Raw genomic sequence first — 20,287 nt, 5'->3', positions numbered from 1 at the left:
AAAAAATATATATATCAACAATAAGTTTATAAATAATTCTCTTAAATTGGTGTGACTTACACAAATTAATAATTTCAAAAAAATTAAAATATGAGAAGTTATAAAGATATTTTTAAATCATGAAGAGTCACAAAGAGTTTCAACATCACCTACTTCTTTTTCTTATGGTTATATATTAATGGTTTTAGGTCATTCATAAGCTAATTCATGCAGAGGCTTAAAATATGATTTAGTCGGACTATTATGTCGGTGATAAATTTCTTCGAGAATTCGTGCAGCAGCGGCGGCGGCGGCTTTTGCAAACCACCCAGCGGAGCAAAGGGACGAATTAATGCATGGGTTGATTTTTCATTAGATGGCGGCTACTTATTTAAGGGAAGTTGTACCATTCTTTGACATAAAGCATTGTGATAAGAATGGATGGTTGATTTTTCAAAAGATAATTAAATTGTGTAAAACATAATAATTAAAATTAAAATGGGAAATGTATTTAGTTTAATTAATTGTTGGATCCTGTAGGTTAAAACAAGATGTATTTTTATAAAAAGTAAATATAATATGATATTATCCAATAATTAGAAAAAGCTTATACAACAATATTTGAATAAATTATAATTTTTTTTACTTATATGTATACTTAAATTCACAAATATTATTATATATTCATTCTAAGTCCGATACATTCTCTCTAAATCAATTTTACGTATTAGATATAATTATATCAAATTACTTGAAACTTAATTATCAAAATTAAAATAATTGAATAGCAAATGAACCCACAATATCATGAAAAGTAATATTTTAACTAATTACTTTCATTTTGCTAATCCACAAGATGACAAATATTAGATTGGATCATGGGTAGAAAGCCCAAAAAAAGAGGCTTAGTGACTTGGGTAAGTGGATTAGCAGGCTTCGAGTCTTGCCCATACCAAGGATAAGTGCCCTTTTGAAGAAGGGCATCATGACCATCACTAATGATGTCATTAATAAAGTTTTAGCAAGATTAGGTTTAAGTGGGATGAAAGAATATGTTAATGACATTTTAATAAGATATAAAGTTAAAAATTATTTGTAAATTATATAATTATCTACTAATATTAACTATGTTGTCATGTACTGGGGTGTATAAATAGTTTAATACGATCGAAATCTACTGATCAATTAAACTAAATCGATGAGCAAAATCGAAAGTAATTCACTGATTAAATCAAAAAAATCGAAATCAAACTGTATAAATCAAATTGATTAAATCGAAGAAATGAAAAAAAATTGAAGAACACTGAAATAACAAATAGAAAACACACAAAATTGAATAAAATAATATCGTTTTATAAATATAAAAACAATATAATTTTAAAGTTCAGTCCGTTCGATTAGTTCGATTTTTTTAACCAAAAAATCAAACTGAAAATTGAAAATCGAACTTCTGAAAAAAATTAACCAAAGCGACCCAATACAAGAACAAAATTGAACTGAACCGACAAGTTCAGTTGGTTTTATTTGATTAGTTCAAATAAACCAAATTTTTACTTTCTCCTAATCATTTAAGTTGTTGATTGGGTTTGATTAGGATTAGGGGCACCGACCACTCGTCAAGTGACGTAAAATTTTGGACATCATCAATTAAATAGTGTTGTCATGTAAACCCCCCAAAATGGTATTTTTGAGATCTTTTAAAGTCTATAACAAGGCAATCTTTAAGTCGACTTCTTATTAAAAAAAAACCCTTTTGGTGGTTGATTTTTTACCATTTTTCCATAGATAAAGATTAACATTTCAAGTTCAAAAATTGGAATTCTTATCAAATTTCTTTATGAAAAATGCTACCAAAATAGAAATCTACAATTTTCTAAGTTTTTCTTTAGTTGAACTACTTGTGGATGTTGATTGATTGAAACCATGCAAAAAAATTCACGTGTTTTAATTAGGTGTTCATTTTCTCTCTTTCTTATAATTGTATAATTGTTCATAATATGACAAACCATTATAATTTTCTATTTATATAGAAAACTATGTTCAGAACAAGAGATAAAATCTAATTCTATAACCTAATTCTATAATTTCTTTAATGAACTCTTGTTTTGACAATGCTTAATAAATTAGTGACTCTTTATACCTTTTTATATCAAATATAAATAAAAATTAAGATAATTTAAAATTAAAAACTTGATTAAACCATTTTAAATGAATTTTAAATAAGTTTTACCAAATAAAGGAGAATGTCTACCACTAAGTAATATAACCAATTGACTGATTTTGACTAGAAATAGATCACAATCGCTACCTAAACCTAAAATGCAACCATGACATTTGAGTGGTTCAAGAATTACTCGAAAATGACCCAATATTTGTATTTCTTCCGAGATTAAATTTTGGGTATGATGCCATCAAATTTCAAATCCTTTGATAAAGTTTCTACACCAACTTTTCATAAATGTTTCTCAATCGTTTGTGTTATGCTGCAACCTCGTATACAAAAAGGTGCAGCAATGAATTTTCATAGTTTGATTAACTAATTTTTTCACACATGAAGTCACATCATTTTACAAAAAAAAAAAAAAAAAAATCTCTACAATAATATCTGTCTCTTGCAACATCATTATAAGGTGTCTGCTAAATCAAACAAAAAACCAAAAAGATACATCCCATCTGGCAGATACATTATGAATGAGTTATATTCTAGAAACATCTAGATGGTCAAATGTTTTTTTTTTTTTTTTCAAACAGAACAATTAATTAACAATTGTATACATCTCCTCCTCCTAAATGATTTAGGCTTAGTTTGTTTGGGAATTTTTGTTTTTCAGTATTTGAAAGCATAAAAACATAAAAATTAACAAAAAAAAAAAACCAATTTCAATAATAGAAAACTTTACTTGAAATAATACATAAGTAGAGAAAAATGATTTTTCACTTGCTAGAAAGGAAGTCGTTTCTCCTTATCTTGAAGCGTCTCTCTCGATTTGTTTAAAGCGTCTCAATTAACTTTATTTTGTGTTCATTGTAGTTATCTATTTGCATAATTATCGCTATCCATTTGCCCCACCATCTACCTCGTCATCATTGTTTTCATTATCATTTGTGTCGTCATTTGAGTTGCCGTCTGTATCATATTCTGTTATTTGTTCTTTATCGTTTATGTTGTCGTTTATGTTGTCGTTTGGCCTATTCTACTCTCTCTCTCTCTCTCTTTCTCTATGTCTCTTTCTCTCCATCTATTTGATCACAAATAGCATTCAAATCCTCATGTTACAGCTAAATAACAAAAAAATATATTCCAAAAAAAATCTTTATAAGAGATTATTCTCTTTAAAAATTGTTCCCCCCCCCCCCCCCCCAAAAAAAAAATAAAAAAATTTTCCCAACCCTTAATCTCATTTTCCCTTGAAATCCATGAATCCAAACAGAGTGCAAAAACTGGGCAGTACTAGAGCACCTTAGTACTCTTACATTGCATTTTATACTCACAAATAATTTTTATAAATTAACGTGAGGTTATAAAATTAACAATAATTACTGTAAATTATTTTTAATTTTAAATAAAATTATTATAAATTTTATAATATTATATTAATTTATAAAGTCCAAAAAGTACTATAGCAAGGTACTGGTGGAAACTGGTGAATATTGAGGAGTTGGCTTTGCCTGTGGGTGGGTCCAGAGACGTATTAAGAGGGCCTGAGGTCTATTATCCGTCAATGTGAGGTATGGATGATGAAGCCATGACATCACTGCCCTCCCCATCACATTTTATTTATTTCAGAATTCAGAACAAAAACATCTATTAGGGAGAGTGATTTATTTATAAATTATAAATATATTACTATCTATCACATTATTATTGTATTCATTATTTTTTGAAAAAAAATTAAATTGCCTTTTACAAAAAATCTTAAAAGCGCTTTCTTTTGCTCCAACGTAGTACCAACTAAGAAATTTTTTTTTTTTTATTGATAACATGGAAGACTCGAGAAATTTTTTATGACAAATAATTTTTGATCCAGATCGTATTATCTTTTTTAAAATTTACGATATACCTTAAATGTTTAGGTTATTCCTAAAAATATATATAAATTTATTGTAGCTTCTAATATCATTGAACTTTTTAGGTCTTTTTATAAAATTTATGATTTTTTTAATATTTTAATTATTTTTTATATAATTTTAAAAATTTTAAATAAAATTGAAGTTTTTTTAATTAAATTTAATCTTTATTTTTTTCATATCAAGAATTAAATGTTAATTTTTTAATTATTAAGAGACAAAATATCATATTCATATATTAAACTTAATTTAATTTATTTTGTTGATGCGATATATATATAAATAATGATTCTGTTTATTCTTAGTTATAATAGAAATTTAAACTAATACTTTTTAATAATTAAGATATCAAATTTTAATATTTTACGTATTAAAAATTAAATATCATATTTTTAATTATTAAAGGATCAAAGTTTGTATTAAGCCTATATATATATATAAATTTATTGGGTCATGCAAGCATCATGATGACGTGGCTCTTTGTAAGCATGAAATTGAAAATTCCTACTCATAGGGACACGTGGGGACCATCCTAACCCAAGTGGATTTGGAATTGCACGGGATTGGATTGGGGGAAGGTTTTGTGTGGACAGCTCATGAATTCTCTATTTTGTATGCTTATGTGCCTCAACGTCAACCCCCTCCCTCCTCCTCCTTCCCCTCACCTCACCACTCATTCTTCCTCAATCATCATAATAACCTCTCCCCCATATATATCTATATAATATACCTTTCTTTGGATAAAAAAGAAAAAAAGAAATTTGTTCTCAATAACATTTTTTTATTTAAAAAAGGCCGAAAATTAGGGAAAAGATTTCCTCATAGAGTGGGGCCCCAAAAGCCAATGCACCAGCCAAAGAAAACTCTACCTACTCCACGTACTAAAACCATTACAACTCACCAGTCCCTAGTCAGCCCCCTAGTAACAGGGAGTCAGATTGACAAAGAGATAATCCATGAATTGATTAATCATTCATCACTACGGCTCTCTACGTGTGTGTGTGTGTGTGTATAGACCAACTAACTACCAATATATATATATATATATATAAATATTCACATGTTTTCTTCACTTTCCCATGAAGAAAAAGCTACGGGTGTCCTCTGGATGAGAAGACCAACCAACTACCATCCCTGTAAAGAGGAAGCACCTTTTTCTCTGTTTTCAACCTAAGAACAATGGCTTTGCATTAGAATCCATATAATTGAAAGGTTATATTAGATGGATACAAAAGCATCAGACTAATAATGAAAGTGAAAGGGGGTAGTGGGGAGCAATATGAATTGCGGGTGTTGGGTGGGGGAGAGAGGGGGCCATCTCAAAAGACTTCTTTTTAATATTTTTTTATAGATTCATACATAAATGCAATATTCTACAGATCATGCATGCACCAATTTAAATATATCCACAAAAAAAGAATTCCAATTCCGTAGCGGACAACTATAACTCATTACTGCCGAACAGAAATCATCTTGAAAAACTTGCTAGACACTGTAACTCAACCGTGACAATACGTTTACCCATCTTGAAAGTCAGTCCCACCAATCAAAGCATCAACGCTTGACTGACTAACTTACACCCCCCTCCCCCACCCGCTTTCCCAATAAAAACAAACAAAAGAAAATTATGACATTTGTTTAATCTGTCTTTCACGTTGATCTATAGAGTTTTGACGCGTTGTGCACAGTTTGGTACTAAGAAATTGGTGAATTCTCATGTCATGCCCCATTATCTACGGCGTTCTTTATTTGTGAAAGAGAATCTTAAACTTTGCTAGACTTAGACGAGCTAGAGTAAGGTTTTGGGCGACTCTACTTTATATAGGGAACATCAACACCTAACATGACCGACGCGACAAGAAAGGTAATTCTAGATCACTGTCGAACGCCCTCGTGTAAGGGGTAGTGTAATGTTATGAGAATTTTCATATAATATGGTGAAGTCTTACGCGTATAAACAATCTAAAAAAGCATAACTAATGGACATGAAAGTTCCATATCTAAAAGACCAAGCATTTAAGTATGCGCTAAACAATCTAAAAATGCAATTGAAGGAACCGAAACAGAAAACCCCAGGAAGCAAGTATTGTGCTAAGAGAAGTGAGAGAATACGACGTGGTACCCGATCAATCACTGTGCATATAATAGTGGAATATCCATCCAAGCGTCACAAAGGCATTATACAAACCACGAAACAGGAAAGGGGGACTCGGTCTCTCTAATAGATAGACACCTCATGAATCTCAAACCACAAAGGAGAAGGGGAGGATACAGAACCCGGGCAATCGATCTATGAAGAATCCGTGAAAGAATTGATCAAGAAGTGAGAGGCTGTTGCCTTCCTTGTCCATTGTTGTATCCATCGTAGGGTTTGGTGGACTTGCTGGACTTCCTCCTTAGGACTATAACCCAAGTGATTGCTTCCAACACAAGAGCAATGCCACCCAACACAGAGATCACGATGATATAAGCCGACTTCCATTTCTCTTCAGGTAACAAAATGTCTAGCCCCTTGAATACGTTGATGATGCCAAGTACGATGATGGCATATCCAATACTGTGATGGTAGATGTTCCAGTAAAATCGAAATTTGTGATCCTTCTTTGGTCTTAGGAACAATGCAAAAACCTAGAATACAGGGGATATATAAAAAGATAAACGTTCATTAGTCAGTCTTACATAAATGTTGCACGCTGATGTACTTGCAAATGACAAAATTACTCTATCTACGAACAAGTATTCCAACCCAGAAGTTCCGAGGACAAAACAGTATACTTCCTTGTTTTTGCCAAGCTGTGGAAGGAAAGGTGCTCCTAGTACATGAAGGAGTGGGTTTATTGCTTAAGTGTATAAAACCTTCTACCAGAAGCCACAAAGTATCCCAATTTAATACCACATTGACTCAATTTTACCTTTCAATGTTTTTGTTTTCATTCTAACATTTTGTATTATTCATAAAAGAATAAAGAAATGAAATGATAACGATGCTCAAGGGCAAAAGCAACAATCAACATCAAAGATTAGAATGAAATATACAATGAAAACACAATGGTTTGCAACTTCTACAAGAAATTTTACTCAGAAGTTCTGGGAACTGTAAGCAATACGACAAGAGAACATTACCTGCACAGTTGCAAGACAGAAAAGTGCAATCCCAATGGTGCGATGAGCAGTATATTGGACCCCCTTAGATTCACTTCCAAGCTTAAGTCCAATTCCCCAACCAGCAACCCCAATTGCATAAGCAGAAAACTGGCAGAATACATGAAGATAAAACCATGCAGGATCTGCAGACTGGAAAGTTCTCATGTACCTAGCGATAATGACTCCAATTGGAAACAGGATCCCCCAACTCACAGCATTTAAAATTCCATGAATCTGAATAAAAAAGAAAAAAATCACATAACATATAAATTTATATGTAAATTAAAAGAAAGAACCCATGCGAACTGTATCTAACAGACATCTAGTTTTGCCCTTTTGTATCTTCATTTTGGAAACAGTTTTGTGGTAAAGGTTTTCAAAGAATTCTAAACACACTCGTTTACGCGTACAAAAATCTTCTGATTCAAGCTGATGAATGATTCCTCTTATATTATACAAACAGTAAATATAATTTATTATCATTGAAAAATAATTCACCTGTCAAATGTTAAAGAGACCTGGATTGTAATTTGATTTCTGAAGAAACTATTCTCAGGAATCAAAAAACTGCTCCGAAGACGAGATTACTTGTTACGAATACGATTTTTTTACGGCAATCAAACCAAAAGCTAAATTATTTATTGTTTTCCTTTACAAATGACTGTTGATTTATAACCTAACCAATAAATAAATAAAAAGAAGTAAATGAGTTTAGCTTCGATTCATTCAACTTCTTCCCTAAATGAGTAGCGCAGAATTTCAACACACAGACTGAAGAGAAGAGAGAGGCCTCTTCAGTTCATGCCAGAAAACACATAGACATCAAACAAAATTAAGACCTATAAAACCATAAAATAATTTTTAGTTCACGAAGAAATCAAAGTAAATGGAATTAGAGATAAGAAACGCACATTTTTCCTCTTCGTCCTCGATCCCCCGCCACTATTGACGTTGCTCTGTCCGCTCAACAAATCCAGCGTCCCTTTTGAGTTGAGATTCGCAGGCTGAAACTCATGCTTCGCCGGAAAACCACCGGCGACAGAAGGCCCGACCTGCCACACCTGGTTCACCGTCGTCTTCCCCTTCTCCGGCAGCGTCAAAGTCGCGAAAATCATCATCATCCCGTCGGAATATTCGGCGCTCTTCTCCGTCACGTCATACGACAGATTCGACGGCACAATCGAGCTGTACGAACTTATATCGAAAGTTTTCACATTCATCGAACCTTTCGAGTCCTTGAACGCGACCAGCGCCTGCGAGCCAGCCATTCCGGTGCCTGTAGGGTTTAAGGCCCACGCAATCCAGCCGTCGGACTTCGCCGGCGGCGCCACGAAGGCGACGGAGAGAGAGGACTTGGAGGAGTCGTAGGTCCAGTGAAGGTACGAGCTCAATTGCGACAAATCGCTGCAGTGATCGTAGAGCTTGTTGTTCGTGAACTTCTGCGACAAGCAGGTGAGCGACTGTGCCGGCGACATCACGGAAACCGCCACTAACACCGCCAGAATCGGCACTGAGAAGCAAATGGAAGCCATCGCAGAGAGAGGAAATAAAAGCAACGGCTGAATTTGGGGAGATTCCGCCGAAATTGGGACTATATAAGCTGGAAACAGGAAAGCGAAATGAGTAGTGGGAGCGAAGCTGGAGTGTTTCGCATGGTTCATTGGCGTGAAATCTTATCCAATGAGAAAGTGACACGTAAACAAGAGGTCAACATAATGCTGACGTGGCATTGCGGGTTGACCAAGTCACGTGCAAGACACGGTCTTGGAGTAAAAAATAAGGAAAGCATGCCTCTAGTTATCTGGCTGTGTTTGTCATGAATTTGACGGTTACCATGATTAGGTGGGTGAAGACACAAGAGCGGCCCAATTATTGTGGGTTCTTAATTGGGCCTGGCCCAGTTTGCTTTATGTTGGCCCAATATTTTAAATTTCTTTTATTTCACTTATCTTGGTGAGTGACGATATTGATTTTATTTTTAATGTCACATGGCTAGCCTTACTCCTTAATAACAAATTTATAACATAAAATATTATGATGTCCAGAGATATTATTTTAATTTTCAAATTTGGCATTTATGGTAATATTTTACATTAATATCTTATATGTATACTATTAATAAATAATATCATTTATTAATTTTAGCCAAATTTCAATCTTAAATTGATCCCAAATTAGACCAAATGGAAAACTGTTTGAAGCCAATAAGAGGCTGTTTGGCTTACTGTTTTATTTTATGTAAAGTTTAAAATTTAAGTAACGTTTAAGTTAATAACGTATTTGAATAAATATATTTTAAACTGTTAATTATATAATCATGTGTTTGATTTGAAAAAAATGATAAACTATCAAAATTTGATAAAAATAGATATATTGTAGAATAATATAAATAAAATTTATATAAATGTTAAATATGTTAAGTCAATATACATTAAAATATGTATATTATATATATATACATATATATAATGAATGGGGGAGAAGATGGGGCGACAATGATAATGAAATGAGACAGTGATGGAGGATGGTGTTGGACAATAGACGACGATAATGGCGATGAAGGTAGATGGAGGACGACATCAAATAACAGAAGACGACAATGACAATGGCGACAAACATAGAAGAGGCATACAATGACGACAGACATGGAGAAGGCAATGATGGGGGTTAGAGGTAGTGACCGAAGTTGGATCTAGCGATGACGATAACAAATAAGACAAAGTGACGAAGAAAAGTAGCAATTGAAAATATGAATTTTGTTTGAGGGCAAATTTGTTATTTATTTAATCAACAAAATAAACTACCAAGAATTAATTTGAAAAAATAGGAGGGGAGAGAGAGGAGGAGTTTATCTCAAACGTTGTTAAAATAATTTATAAACTTAACAACGTTTAAGCTCTTAAATTTTAACAAACATGTAATAAAATAAGTTACACAGTTTATAAATTAATTTAGTAACACTAGTAAGCCAAACACCTTCTAAGTGAAGCGATATCTGACTGGTCTAGACCAAAATTATAACACCCCTAATTCAAATTCATAAAATTAGATAAAAGCCGAATTAAAATTCATATATCCAAATTCAAATTCATAAAATGAGATTAATACTTTTCACATTGCTTACATCTCTCCATATCTTCAGCCAAAGAAAACAACAAAAACGTTGCCCCAGTGCACTTTGGTTTCAATGTTAAGTTGAAGAGCATGTTTAATTTTTATTTTAAAAATTATTTTTTAAAACCTGGTCAATTAATGAATAAACTGATTTACAAAAAAATTGAAGATACCTAGCCAAAAAAAAAAAAGAAGATACCCCAATGTAGTCATAATGTCAAAAAAATTTCAATACAATTATAGCATAACATGATCGTACTAACGTAGCATCACAATTCAACCATATATATGAGTTCATGCAAATTGATAGTATAATATAACTTTAAAAACTAAAATTGAGTTGATCTGAGTACAGGACACAATATGATTAGATTGCGACACATATTGCTATTACGATAAAACATTCTCCTCAATGCCCTGCAAATACATTCTATGAGACAAATGTATTTTCATGGATAACATAATTAGATGCACAGCTCCTCTAATTGAAGCCAATTGAGCATGATGTTACAATGAAGCAAGATGAGAATGTGAACAACTCACTCGCTTATGTCTACTTGAAACACACTGTAAAAGTCTGCATGTTTTGCTATTACTCCACAATCCGGCAACCAAAAAATACTCATATTTCTCAATGAAATGCAATCCCCGGTTCTGAAATTGATCTGAGACGGGGCTGTGAACAAATGCAACCGATTTAATGGGCATAATAACAAGCAAAATTCAGAGCTTAATTACCATGGGATATGAAAGGAGCAGATCAGAATTGGAACATCTTCACAAGAATGTGATGGCAGAAATCAAGTTGAACAGCAAGATAGAGCTCCCTTATTGTGCTTGGACGAGTCATTAACCAGGCTAACACGATTGACGGATAGCTCAGCCTTGTAGGACTCAGAGCTCAACACTTTCCGGCTAACATTTTGGTAGATTTCGCGGATAACAATCTCGAAAGCTGTCTTGACATTGGTAGAGTTCAGAGCAGAGGTCTCGATGAAGAACAACCCTTCTTCTTCGGCCAGGCTTTTGCCTTCCTCCATGGACACATCTCTAATGTCCTCTAAATCAGACTTGTTTCCAACCAGCATTCTTGCTACCGTGGTGTCACAATGAGCTGCATAGTTATGTTTCCATTTAGAGTCAGCCTTGTCAACCTTCTTCTAGCACACCAAAACTTATAATGGCAGAGTTTAAGTACAAGATGACGAGGGAATGCTAAACATTTAGGCACAAAACGGAATATGATGCTGATTGTAGGATCAGAAACTCAAAATACCCACATCAGTTATACGAGGAAGAAGCTATTTCTCAAACTCTAACTACACTCTCTACACAAAAATTGCCAATTCTAACTATACTTTGGATTTATATATCTCTATTGAATAATGAATTAATTATTACATATCTATTAGTAACTAAAAGGGATACCATACATCCACTTGGAATCATTCTTGAGATTTTCCCCAAGTGTTAAAGTAAGGTTAACCATCCATCTAGTTCTTCAACTAATTTGCCAGCAAAAATCAAACAAGAAGTCCAATTTTCATTTTCTCAATTGAAAATGAATGATGACGACAACAACATACTGTTGGGTTGGGCTTCCCTTCCTATGTGGAGAAAAAGCCCAAGTTTGGCTTCCACTGTGAGAAGCTTATTGGTGGGCAAAAAGTGCATTATTGAATTCCATTGTTTTGCCCTTTTGTTTGCGCTATTTATAGTGTCATTAGTGCTACAATTAGGGTTTGAGAGAGAAAAGAAAAAGTGGGAGAAAAACAAAGGGAGAATAGCAGTATTTTGCCAGTTGTTACAGATCTGCTCAGCCAGATCAAACAGACGATCTGGAGCAATCCATGGTTCCATCGATCTGATTTTTAAACAGGATCTCTAGGACTACTTGTTCTTGGATCTGGACGGTGTGATTAGAGTTTGGAGCTCTATAGATATACTAAATCCAATCAGAACAGAAACCTTTATTTGGTGATCTCTTCTCTTGTTGATTGTTGATATTGATTCCCTCGTTGGTGAAATTACTTTATGTATGGTTTGAGAGGGATATTTGTGACAATCTTTTTGATCATAGTGGAGCTTCTTTGATGGGCCTTCCGTCTGTGTCTTTTACTTTTCGATTTGAAGAGGTCTTCCATGTTAAAACTTTGTGTCTCGAGTGTGTGATCGTGTACTTGCTGATATTTGATATTTACTTACATATTTTACTTCCTCACCGATTCTTACAAACAAGGGAGATTTATTGTTGATTTATCAAAATTGTTTGGTCTATTTGGTTTCATATTTTGGTAAGTTTTGTTTCGTGTCTCCCGACACATACTAACCTCTATACCACTATATTAAGTGAGCTAATTGAATTCCAGCTTTCAAAATTCATTTCTATCTATAATTTTATCTTTTATAAGTCTCATATAATTTATATTAAGCGTATGCGTCTCCCTCAAAGTTTTCCTTGCTCCTTGTCAACTTCTTTTTCTAAAGTATTTATTTCATTCCATCCACTCTCCTCACAAGCTTCTATTAGTTTACTTCTCATATGATCAAATCAACAAGAAAAACAAAGAAATCTGACAGCGAACAGATGATACAGGCTTAATTGTCTCCTATTATTTGTTGATACAAGCTCCTAGCAAGCATGGAGGCAGAACAAGCAAACAACTAAACTTCTTCTAAACGAGGCATTTTGACCTGACCTGGCTAATTTGAGAGATAACCCAAATGCAATTTTTGGGTATAATCACTCAAGCCCTCCGCAACCATCATAGCTCCTGCGGCGAGTGGTTCGCCCCCGCGGTATGGAAAAACCCTAATTTGGCAGTTTTCTTTCAAATATACTACTACTTTTCTGATAGTTCTTCTGTGATATAGGGAGGGTAATTGGGCTTATTAGGATACTTTGGGTTCGTGAGATCTGAGACATTATATCATTTTAACTTCCTCCGTGAACATAGATCACACATTCTGATCAAAATGGCGATACTTGAGACAGAATCACAGAAAATTAAACAGAAAAAGAAAGGGGGAAACTAAAATGGCGTACTGTTGAGCTCATCCAGCCAGCGTTTGATGCTATCGAAGGTAGAGCGGCGGGAGATGTCGTAGACGATGAGAGCGCCGACGGCGCCTCGGTAGTAAGCGGAGGTGACGGCGCGGAAGCGCTCCTGGCCGGCAGTGTCCCAGACCTGCGCCTTGACCTCCTTGCCGTCGACGGCGACGACCTGCGTCTGGAACTCGACGCCGACGGTGGCCTTGGAGTGCAAATCGAACTCGTCTCGGGCGAAGCGGGAAAGCAAGTTGGACTTGCCCACGGCAGAGTCGCCGATCACCACTATCTTGAACAGGTACTCCTCTCCTCCTTCCTCTCCCTTCTCCATTGCCTCTACAGCTTCCTCAGAGCTCTGCCTCTGCCAATTCTCTATCAAGCAAGTATAGAATGAGAATGGCTTCTTCGTACTGTTAGAGGAAATGGGCGGCCCAAGCGGCGGCGTGATTGACGGACTTTTGGCGCCCAGCAGAGGTGTGGCCGCCGTTTCTCGCGGATTTTCGGACCGTCCAAATATCTTGAATCTAGGGCCTCACTTAGTATTATAACAATTATATATATATATATATATATATTTTCCATGGGCCTATCCCATGTTTCGATCAACCATAATGGGCGCCACGACTTTGAGCAGTGTAGATCTTTCTATATATATATACATATATATTAAAAGCTTGGTTAGTATTATTTGAGTGTATAGAAAATAAATAAATAATTTTAAATACAAATTTATTAATAGTACTTAGTGGTAGTGTGTCCGTATAAGTAAAACTGAGGTATTTGTTTATATAATATAATAGATAGATATATATTTAGGGATGTTATTTTGATATTTATAAATTATTTTTTATTAAAATAGTAAAAAAAATATTTTTAATTTATTTTAAAAATAAATTAAGTCTAAGTCTCAATGGCGTAGCCACGGGTGGGCAGTTACTCACCTTGGATTTAAAAAAAAATTATTATATATAATATATATTTTTTTTTTTTCTAAATGTCTACCTTGAATCTTTAAAAAATTTTGAATTTTGAATATATCGGTTAATAAGGATAAGGGTGTTCAGTGATTGTCTCTGATTGTCGAAAACCATCGACCACTACGGTCGATGACAATTGTCAATGCGTTTATGCATATTAGGTTTGGCCAGAAATTTAATTTTAGATCTATGAAATTTGGCCGTTATATTTTATTGATTTTTGGGTATGTTGGTTGATGTGAATAAGAGTTTCAAGTGATTGCCTCTAATCATCGAAAATCATCAATCATGGTAGTTGGTGGCAATTGCAAGTGCTTTTTTAAGTATTAGTCAAAAATTAAAAATAAAATATATGAAAATTTGACCCACTTTTCTTTTGTGTATGTTAATCTCTTTTGATTGTTTTTTTAACTATGTTTTAATTAAATGAATTAATTTTTTTCATTTTTTGTTACAAATTTATCAATTACATATTTAAAATTATGACAAAAAATATATTTTATGTCATAAAATTTGTCAATACTCGACTATATAATTGAATTAGAGATCAATAATTAAACGACAATTTATCATGAAATTTATCAAAACTCGACTGCACGATCAATTTAAAAATTAATGAATGATAATTTAGTTATATGTATTTAAAAATAGATATTTAATAAAATTGATAATGATATTATTATATGAAAATATGTCTATTGTATAATTTATTGATATATATATATTTTTTAATATTATATTATTTTAATTTTGTTATATTATTTAATTGTAGATAGAGTTTGAAATTTAATTTTTGCCCATTCTGCTTAAAATTTCTATCTCCGCCACTGCTGAACCCAACAAAACTCAATTTGACCCGACTCAAATCGATTAGTCCCCAAAGAAAGTGTCAGTGATGGAAGAGCATTTACAGCACAATTTCAGAACAGTTCTGCTTCAAATTGAACATCTGATCTAGTGAGCAACAAGTAGAACCAGTCCATATGTCTACAGAGTAGAGACCTTCCCAACATTGAAATGGGTAACTTTCCTCCTGGAAAGGGGTAGGGGAGCGAGCGCGAGCTCCTCAGTTGATGATTCTGCCGTGAGTCCTCGGGAAAGGGACGACATCTCTGACATCGTTCAGGCCCGTCGCAAACTGAACCAGCAGGTCGAAGGCCATACTGTAGCCAGAGTGCTCCACAGTTCCGTACCTTCGAAGATCTAGGTACCAGTCATACTGCTCCTTTGCCAGGCCTGCTTCTTTAATCCTTCAAAATCACGAAGCAACAGAAAATCATATACGAATTCTGTTAGGGAGCCAGATATTCACGTCTCCATTGATGTATATATAGCATGGTATATACCTTGTGGTTAGGACATCGAGGCGTTCCTCATTTTGGCTACCTCTGATCAATGCTCCAGCCTGCAAGCAAAAGCTCATCCAACTTATTCACTATCGATGTTAATGGCAGCCCACATCAAGGTTTGGAAAGCCAAGAATCATGATGCTGATAAATGTTCAGTTGGCTAAGCTCTCAAGGAAGAGCTTACTTACCTTTGGTACAATCACGTCGAATGCAGCAACAGTTTTCTCGTCTTTATTCAGACGCACGTAAAATGGCTTAGCTTCTTTCGGATAAGTGTGTATAATAATGGGGTTTCCGTAGGCTTCATCAGCCAGGTAACTGAAACCAACAAAGGGTTTGGTTAAGTTTTACCTCCCTCTGCTATGATAATGAGAAACGAAGCGATGAAAATGCTAAGTCCACCACTGGGTACGTATACCTTTCCTGTTCTTCAGTTAGGGGGACACCCAATTCGGGTTTTGTTTCAAATTTCGAATATTTGGCCTGTTCACAAATCAAAAACTATACTGGTGAGAAGATTATGACAAGGACAATCGACAATCAAAACTGTTTCCCCAGTGATATAGCACAATATTACCTCCTTCAACGCATGCACTGCTTCTGCATAGGTTATCCTTTGGAATGGTGCTGATCTGGTTGTTTGGAGGCGAGTAACAATGGATCGATCAACTCGTTTTAAGAGAAATTTCATATCCTCGTCACAATTTTCCATAGCTGATTGGCAGATGGACGTTAAGAAGTTTGTTGCATGGGTCATAGCATCCTTGGAACAAGCAGAAACATAAGTAATAAGGATGGTTTTCAATCATCAAACAGGAAACTAAAGGCAATATCAGTGACAGTTGCAAACCAACATGTTAAGCGACAATCTGAACAGCTGCAAGATCAGACATCACAAATGAGGAGAGAATAACATGAACAAGATCAAAGTTAATATACAGGCATAAATTTAATACCTCTAAATTTGAGAAAGCCATTTCAACTTCAATCATCCACATCTCTGCCAAATGTTTTTTGGACTCTGATTTCTCAGCGCTAAATCTGGGCCCAAAGGAGTACACATTTCCAAGGGCGCAAGCATAGCTCTCAAGATGAAGGCGACCAGAACCAGTCAGATAAGCGTTGCCAGAGAATAAATCTTCAAAGTCCATCCTTCCAGCATCAAATGAAGCTCCAGACTTGGACTTCTCTGTTGCTTCCAACAGTGCCACTAGCTCTTTTGTAATTTTAAGATCCTCCATGGCAACAGCCAGTGTTTCCTTGTTGCTTTCACTTCTCTTGAGCTCTTTGATCACTTTTTGTTTTTCCTCGATTGAAGACTTGACAGTTTCAAGCCTGACTCCTCCAGCATCATCCACTGTCTTGACCTCCTTTTTTGGTGCAAAAGTTACGACATGGAACTTCTTGCTAACCCCGTCACCATCTGTGTTTGTGATTATAGGCACTTGCACATAAAGGAACCCATTTTTCATGAAGTAGGTGCGAGCAGCTTGAGCCAAGGCACTATGAATTCGTGTAACAGATGCAGCCTGTGTTAACAAAACAATCCCAACAGAATGACAATATGATCTTAAATTTTGAACTGAATGAATAACTAAAGGCCTTGAGATAACAATTTCTTCACATTTTTACATCCAGAGAAGAACTGATGAAACATGATCGCAACAGAGAACAAGGTAAGAGGCTGGAATGATCGAAGAGCTTACTGTAGTTGTTCTAGGTCGAAAATGGGGAAAATCCCTTAAATTTTCCAGTGGTAATCGCTTTATCAATAATGGGTACTTCTGTTCTACTACCCCAAGATGCATGATTTTCTCTGCCTTGAGCTCAATAGCATGCCTTCCCTTTGCCACAGGTTGCTGCAATACTCCTTCTACTAAAATACAAGTTCCAGAAGGGATGATTTTGCTCAGAGTTGTAACTGATGATTCCACTACAACCTGAAAAAGTCCTCAGATTTGATGAACACAAATCTTTTATCGAAAATATTACTCATGCATTCATGCAGACAACTCATGTGGAATTGTTTGTTAGAGATTTTATTTCTAGCATAATTGGGCTCTCACTAATTGTTCTGAGTCTGAGAAGATTGTGATACAATATAGTTTTGGTGAGACATAGGTTAAGCAATTTGAGATTGATCCAACTTTTATAAGCATATCACACCATGTATTTGATATATAGCTGAACTGAACGGCTAACTTCGGCCAAAGCCCATTAGAAGCATGTCATGGGGGCGCCCTAATAGAGCACTGAGCACGCCATATATAAATCACTAGGTTCTATCCACTCTCATGTAGTGAGAAGAGGAGACGGCTTGGGGGATATTAAAGTTGTAGAAAATGATTTCCAGTTTTCAGGTAGTGATGGTGCTTTGATCAACTGTGGTGTTCTAATATTTATGTGTGATCATCAAATCTATCTTATTACGCTGTTTACCATAGGCATTTGAGCAATTATGAATGGTTTTGATCAGATTTCTCTTTCTCCGTTCTATACTGGAATTCTGTCTAGATCGTGGTGTGGAGGTAAACAAAAGAAAAGGGAAGAAGAAGAAGAGGAGTTTTACCTGAAGATTTGCAACGCAAGAACCATCGCTAACTTGCAAAATCGCAGTGGGTGGCGGCGGCGGCCGCTTAGGAACGGGAGAAACGGACTTTTCACGAACAGGTGGGGGGCGAGTCCCGAAGACTTTTATGATCGATCGAAAGAGAGGTATTCGAGACTGAAGGATCTGTGTGCAGCTGGGCTCCTGACGCCCCTGCACTAGCCCACCCGTCGCCGGAGCCTCGGCCTCGGGCTGCGGCTCCGGCTCCGGCTGCTCCTCCTTGGAGGACTTAACCCAACCGCCGATGACCGCTCGCTGGCCAGCCAACCCCGACCCGCGATCGTCGCGACCCAATATGGTTTTCAAGATTACCCTGGCGGAGTAAGGGGAAAGGGGCAGGGGGGTTTCGGCAAGAGCTAGTCCTGACGCCATTGGAGGAGGGAAACAGAAGAAGCGAAGGCGTGAAAGAGAAGAAGAGAGAAGATGCAAAACAGAGCAGAGCTTGATGAGGGGGCATGGTGGATGAGGGGTTGGGGCTTTGGGCTTTTATTGGATGAGAAATGAGAAAGGTTGAAGAGGGGAAGAATGCTTTGTTTGCTTGGGAAGTGATTATGGAGGATTGGGGAGGAGGAAGACGAGGGAAGAGGGTGACTGAAAGTTTCAGATTGATGGAAAGGGATTGCCCCTCCACCATGCCATCTTCCATGGAGATCCAGAGGATCTTGGGCAGCTGCAAAGTATGCTATTCTTCATCTTCAAGCTCAGGCGTTCGCGGGAAAATTCACCGCTTTCAATTCAATTGAGTAGTATTTGTGGCGTTTTATAAATAAAATCTCATAATATTTTTAGAAATTTAATATTAAGTTATTTAATAGTATTTAAAAATACTGCCTCCATGTATAAGTTTGATACATAATCAGCTAACATAATATACACAAATTTATAACTGTTAATATCTAAAAAAATGGGCCAAAATTCAAAAAAATATGTCCAAAAGCTAACTAAAGAAAAAATTAACAGAAACAAGCCTCCATGGAAATGTGAAGTCATTAGATGATTAATTAGAGTAAACAGTAGACTTTAATGAGATGTTTGCGAGAGACAAATGCGAGAAACTTGTTGGAGACTCGTGAGAGACAATGTATGGACGGGAGGCATGTGAGGTTACTTAAGAACTAGTATGGACGAGTGATCGAGGCTGAGACCGAGTGACCTTATTAGGAAGCCCCTCTTGACATCATCAAGAAATCTTTCCAAAAATTCATGACTCACTTCACAATTGCAATTCGAAGGACTTTTATGTTCCAATATCCTTACCTACAAATTTAGAAGAGAATCTGAAATGTTCGTAAAAAATTATGGCTTTCCCTCTACCTACTAATCTTCTCCCCTCATAAATAAGAGACTCCTCCTCTAACAAAGGCACTCTTACAATTTTACAAAATTTACAATTATACTTTCTTTGTACTCTATACTCTTGGACTAATTTAAGTATTAGATGATCTGTGCAAGAGGTCCACCCATGTCCCTAATCAATTTTTTTCTTGTAGATCACCAACAAATTTGTCACTTGCAAACTCCTCAAGAATTCTTATACACATAAATTAATTATTGTATCGAGGCAATAACAATACTATTTTTATTTAAATTCATATATAATTAATTCATTAGGAATAACATTACAAATATGTTATTCCACTCAATTTCTAAATAAGGTCTTAGCCTATCCTTTGATTTGGTCTAACAGGGAGTACTATTTTCATGAAAAGGTTATTTGGGTAGTTAGTTATAATATTTTTTATGACACTCATATATTAATATATTATATTTTATATTATATTAATATGTAAATATTATAAAAATATCTAAATAATATTTTTCTTATTTTTATATTAAGCATTGTTGTGTCCAAGAAAGTAGGTGGATGCCCATGGACAGGCGAAAATGCAAAGAAAGAGACCTAAAAGCCTATCAAAAAATAAATTAATATAAACAATCCACATATGTATTAAGTTATCGAATAGTCGAGATTGGAGAGACCTCACCCGAGTGAAAAGAA

General features: G+C 35.2%; 3 protein-coding genes across 3 annotated transcripts; all 3 read right to left on the bottom strand.

The window, feature by feature from the left end:
- Nucleotides 1-6,148: 6,148 nt before the first annotated feature.
- On the bottom strand, nucleotides 6,149-8,852 carry LOC127796175 (cytochrome b561 and DOMON domain-containing protein At3g25290-like). Its single transcript, XM_052328188.1, has 3 exons — nucleotides 8,103-8,852; nucleotides 7,171-7,425; nucleotides 6,149-6,675 (listed from the first exon to the last, which is right to left on the bottom strand). Exons 1-3 carry the CDS (start codon nucleotides 8,850-8,852, stop codon nucleotides 6,364-6,366), a joined length of 1,317 nt encoding a protein of 438 aa, XP_052184148.1. The 3' UTR covers nucleotides 6,149-6,363.
- A 1,820-nt stretch (nucleotides 8,853-10,672) lies between these two features.
- On the bottom strand, nucleotides 10,673-13,892 carry LOC127796677 (ras-related protein RABA5b-like). The gene is made up of 2 exons (XM_052328946.1): nucleotides 13,352-13,892; nucleotides 10,673-11,419 (listed from the first exon to the last, which is right to left on the bottom strand). Exons 1-2 carry the CDS (start codon nucleotides 13,683-13,685, stop codon nucleotides 11,106-11,108), a joined length of 648 nt encoding a protein of 215 aa, XP_052184906.1. The 5' UTR covers nucleotides 13,686-13,892; the 3' UTR covers nucleotides 10,673-11,105.
- Nucleotides 13,893-15,177: 1,285 nt separating this feature from the next.
- On the bottom strand, nucleotides 15,178-19,007 carry LOC127796675 (asparagine--tRNA ligase, cytoplasmic 2-like). The gene is made up of 8 exons (XM_052328944.1): nucleotides 18,250-19,007; nucleotides 17,387-17,620; nucleotides 16,637-17,209; nucleotides 16,258-16,443; nucleotides 16,099-16,163; nucleotides 15,869-15,998; nucleotides 15,678-15,736; nucleotides 15,178-15,581 (listed from the first exon to the last, which is right to left on the bottom strand). Exons 1-8 carry the CDS (start codon nucleotides 18,658-18,660, stop codon nucleotides 15,398-15,400), a joined length of 1,842 nt encoding a protein of 613 aa, XP_052184904.1. The 5' UTR covers nucleotides 18,661-19,007; the 3' UTR covers nucleotides 15,178-15,397.
- Nucleotides 19,008-20,287: the final 1,280 nt, after the last annotated feature.

Source organism: Diospyros lotus, chromosome 3 (assembly GCF_014633365.1).
Source record: "Diospyros lotus cultivar Yz01 chromosome 3, ASM1463336v1, whole genome shotgun sequence".
NCBI classification, from domain to species: domain Eukaryota; kingdom Viridiplantae; phylum Streptophyta; class Magnoliopsida; order Ericales; family Ebenaceae; genus Diospyros; species Diospyros lotus.
The sequence above is the reverse complement of the archived record's forward strand: the minus strand, read 5'-3'. Positions and strand labels throughout refer to the sequence as shown.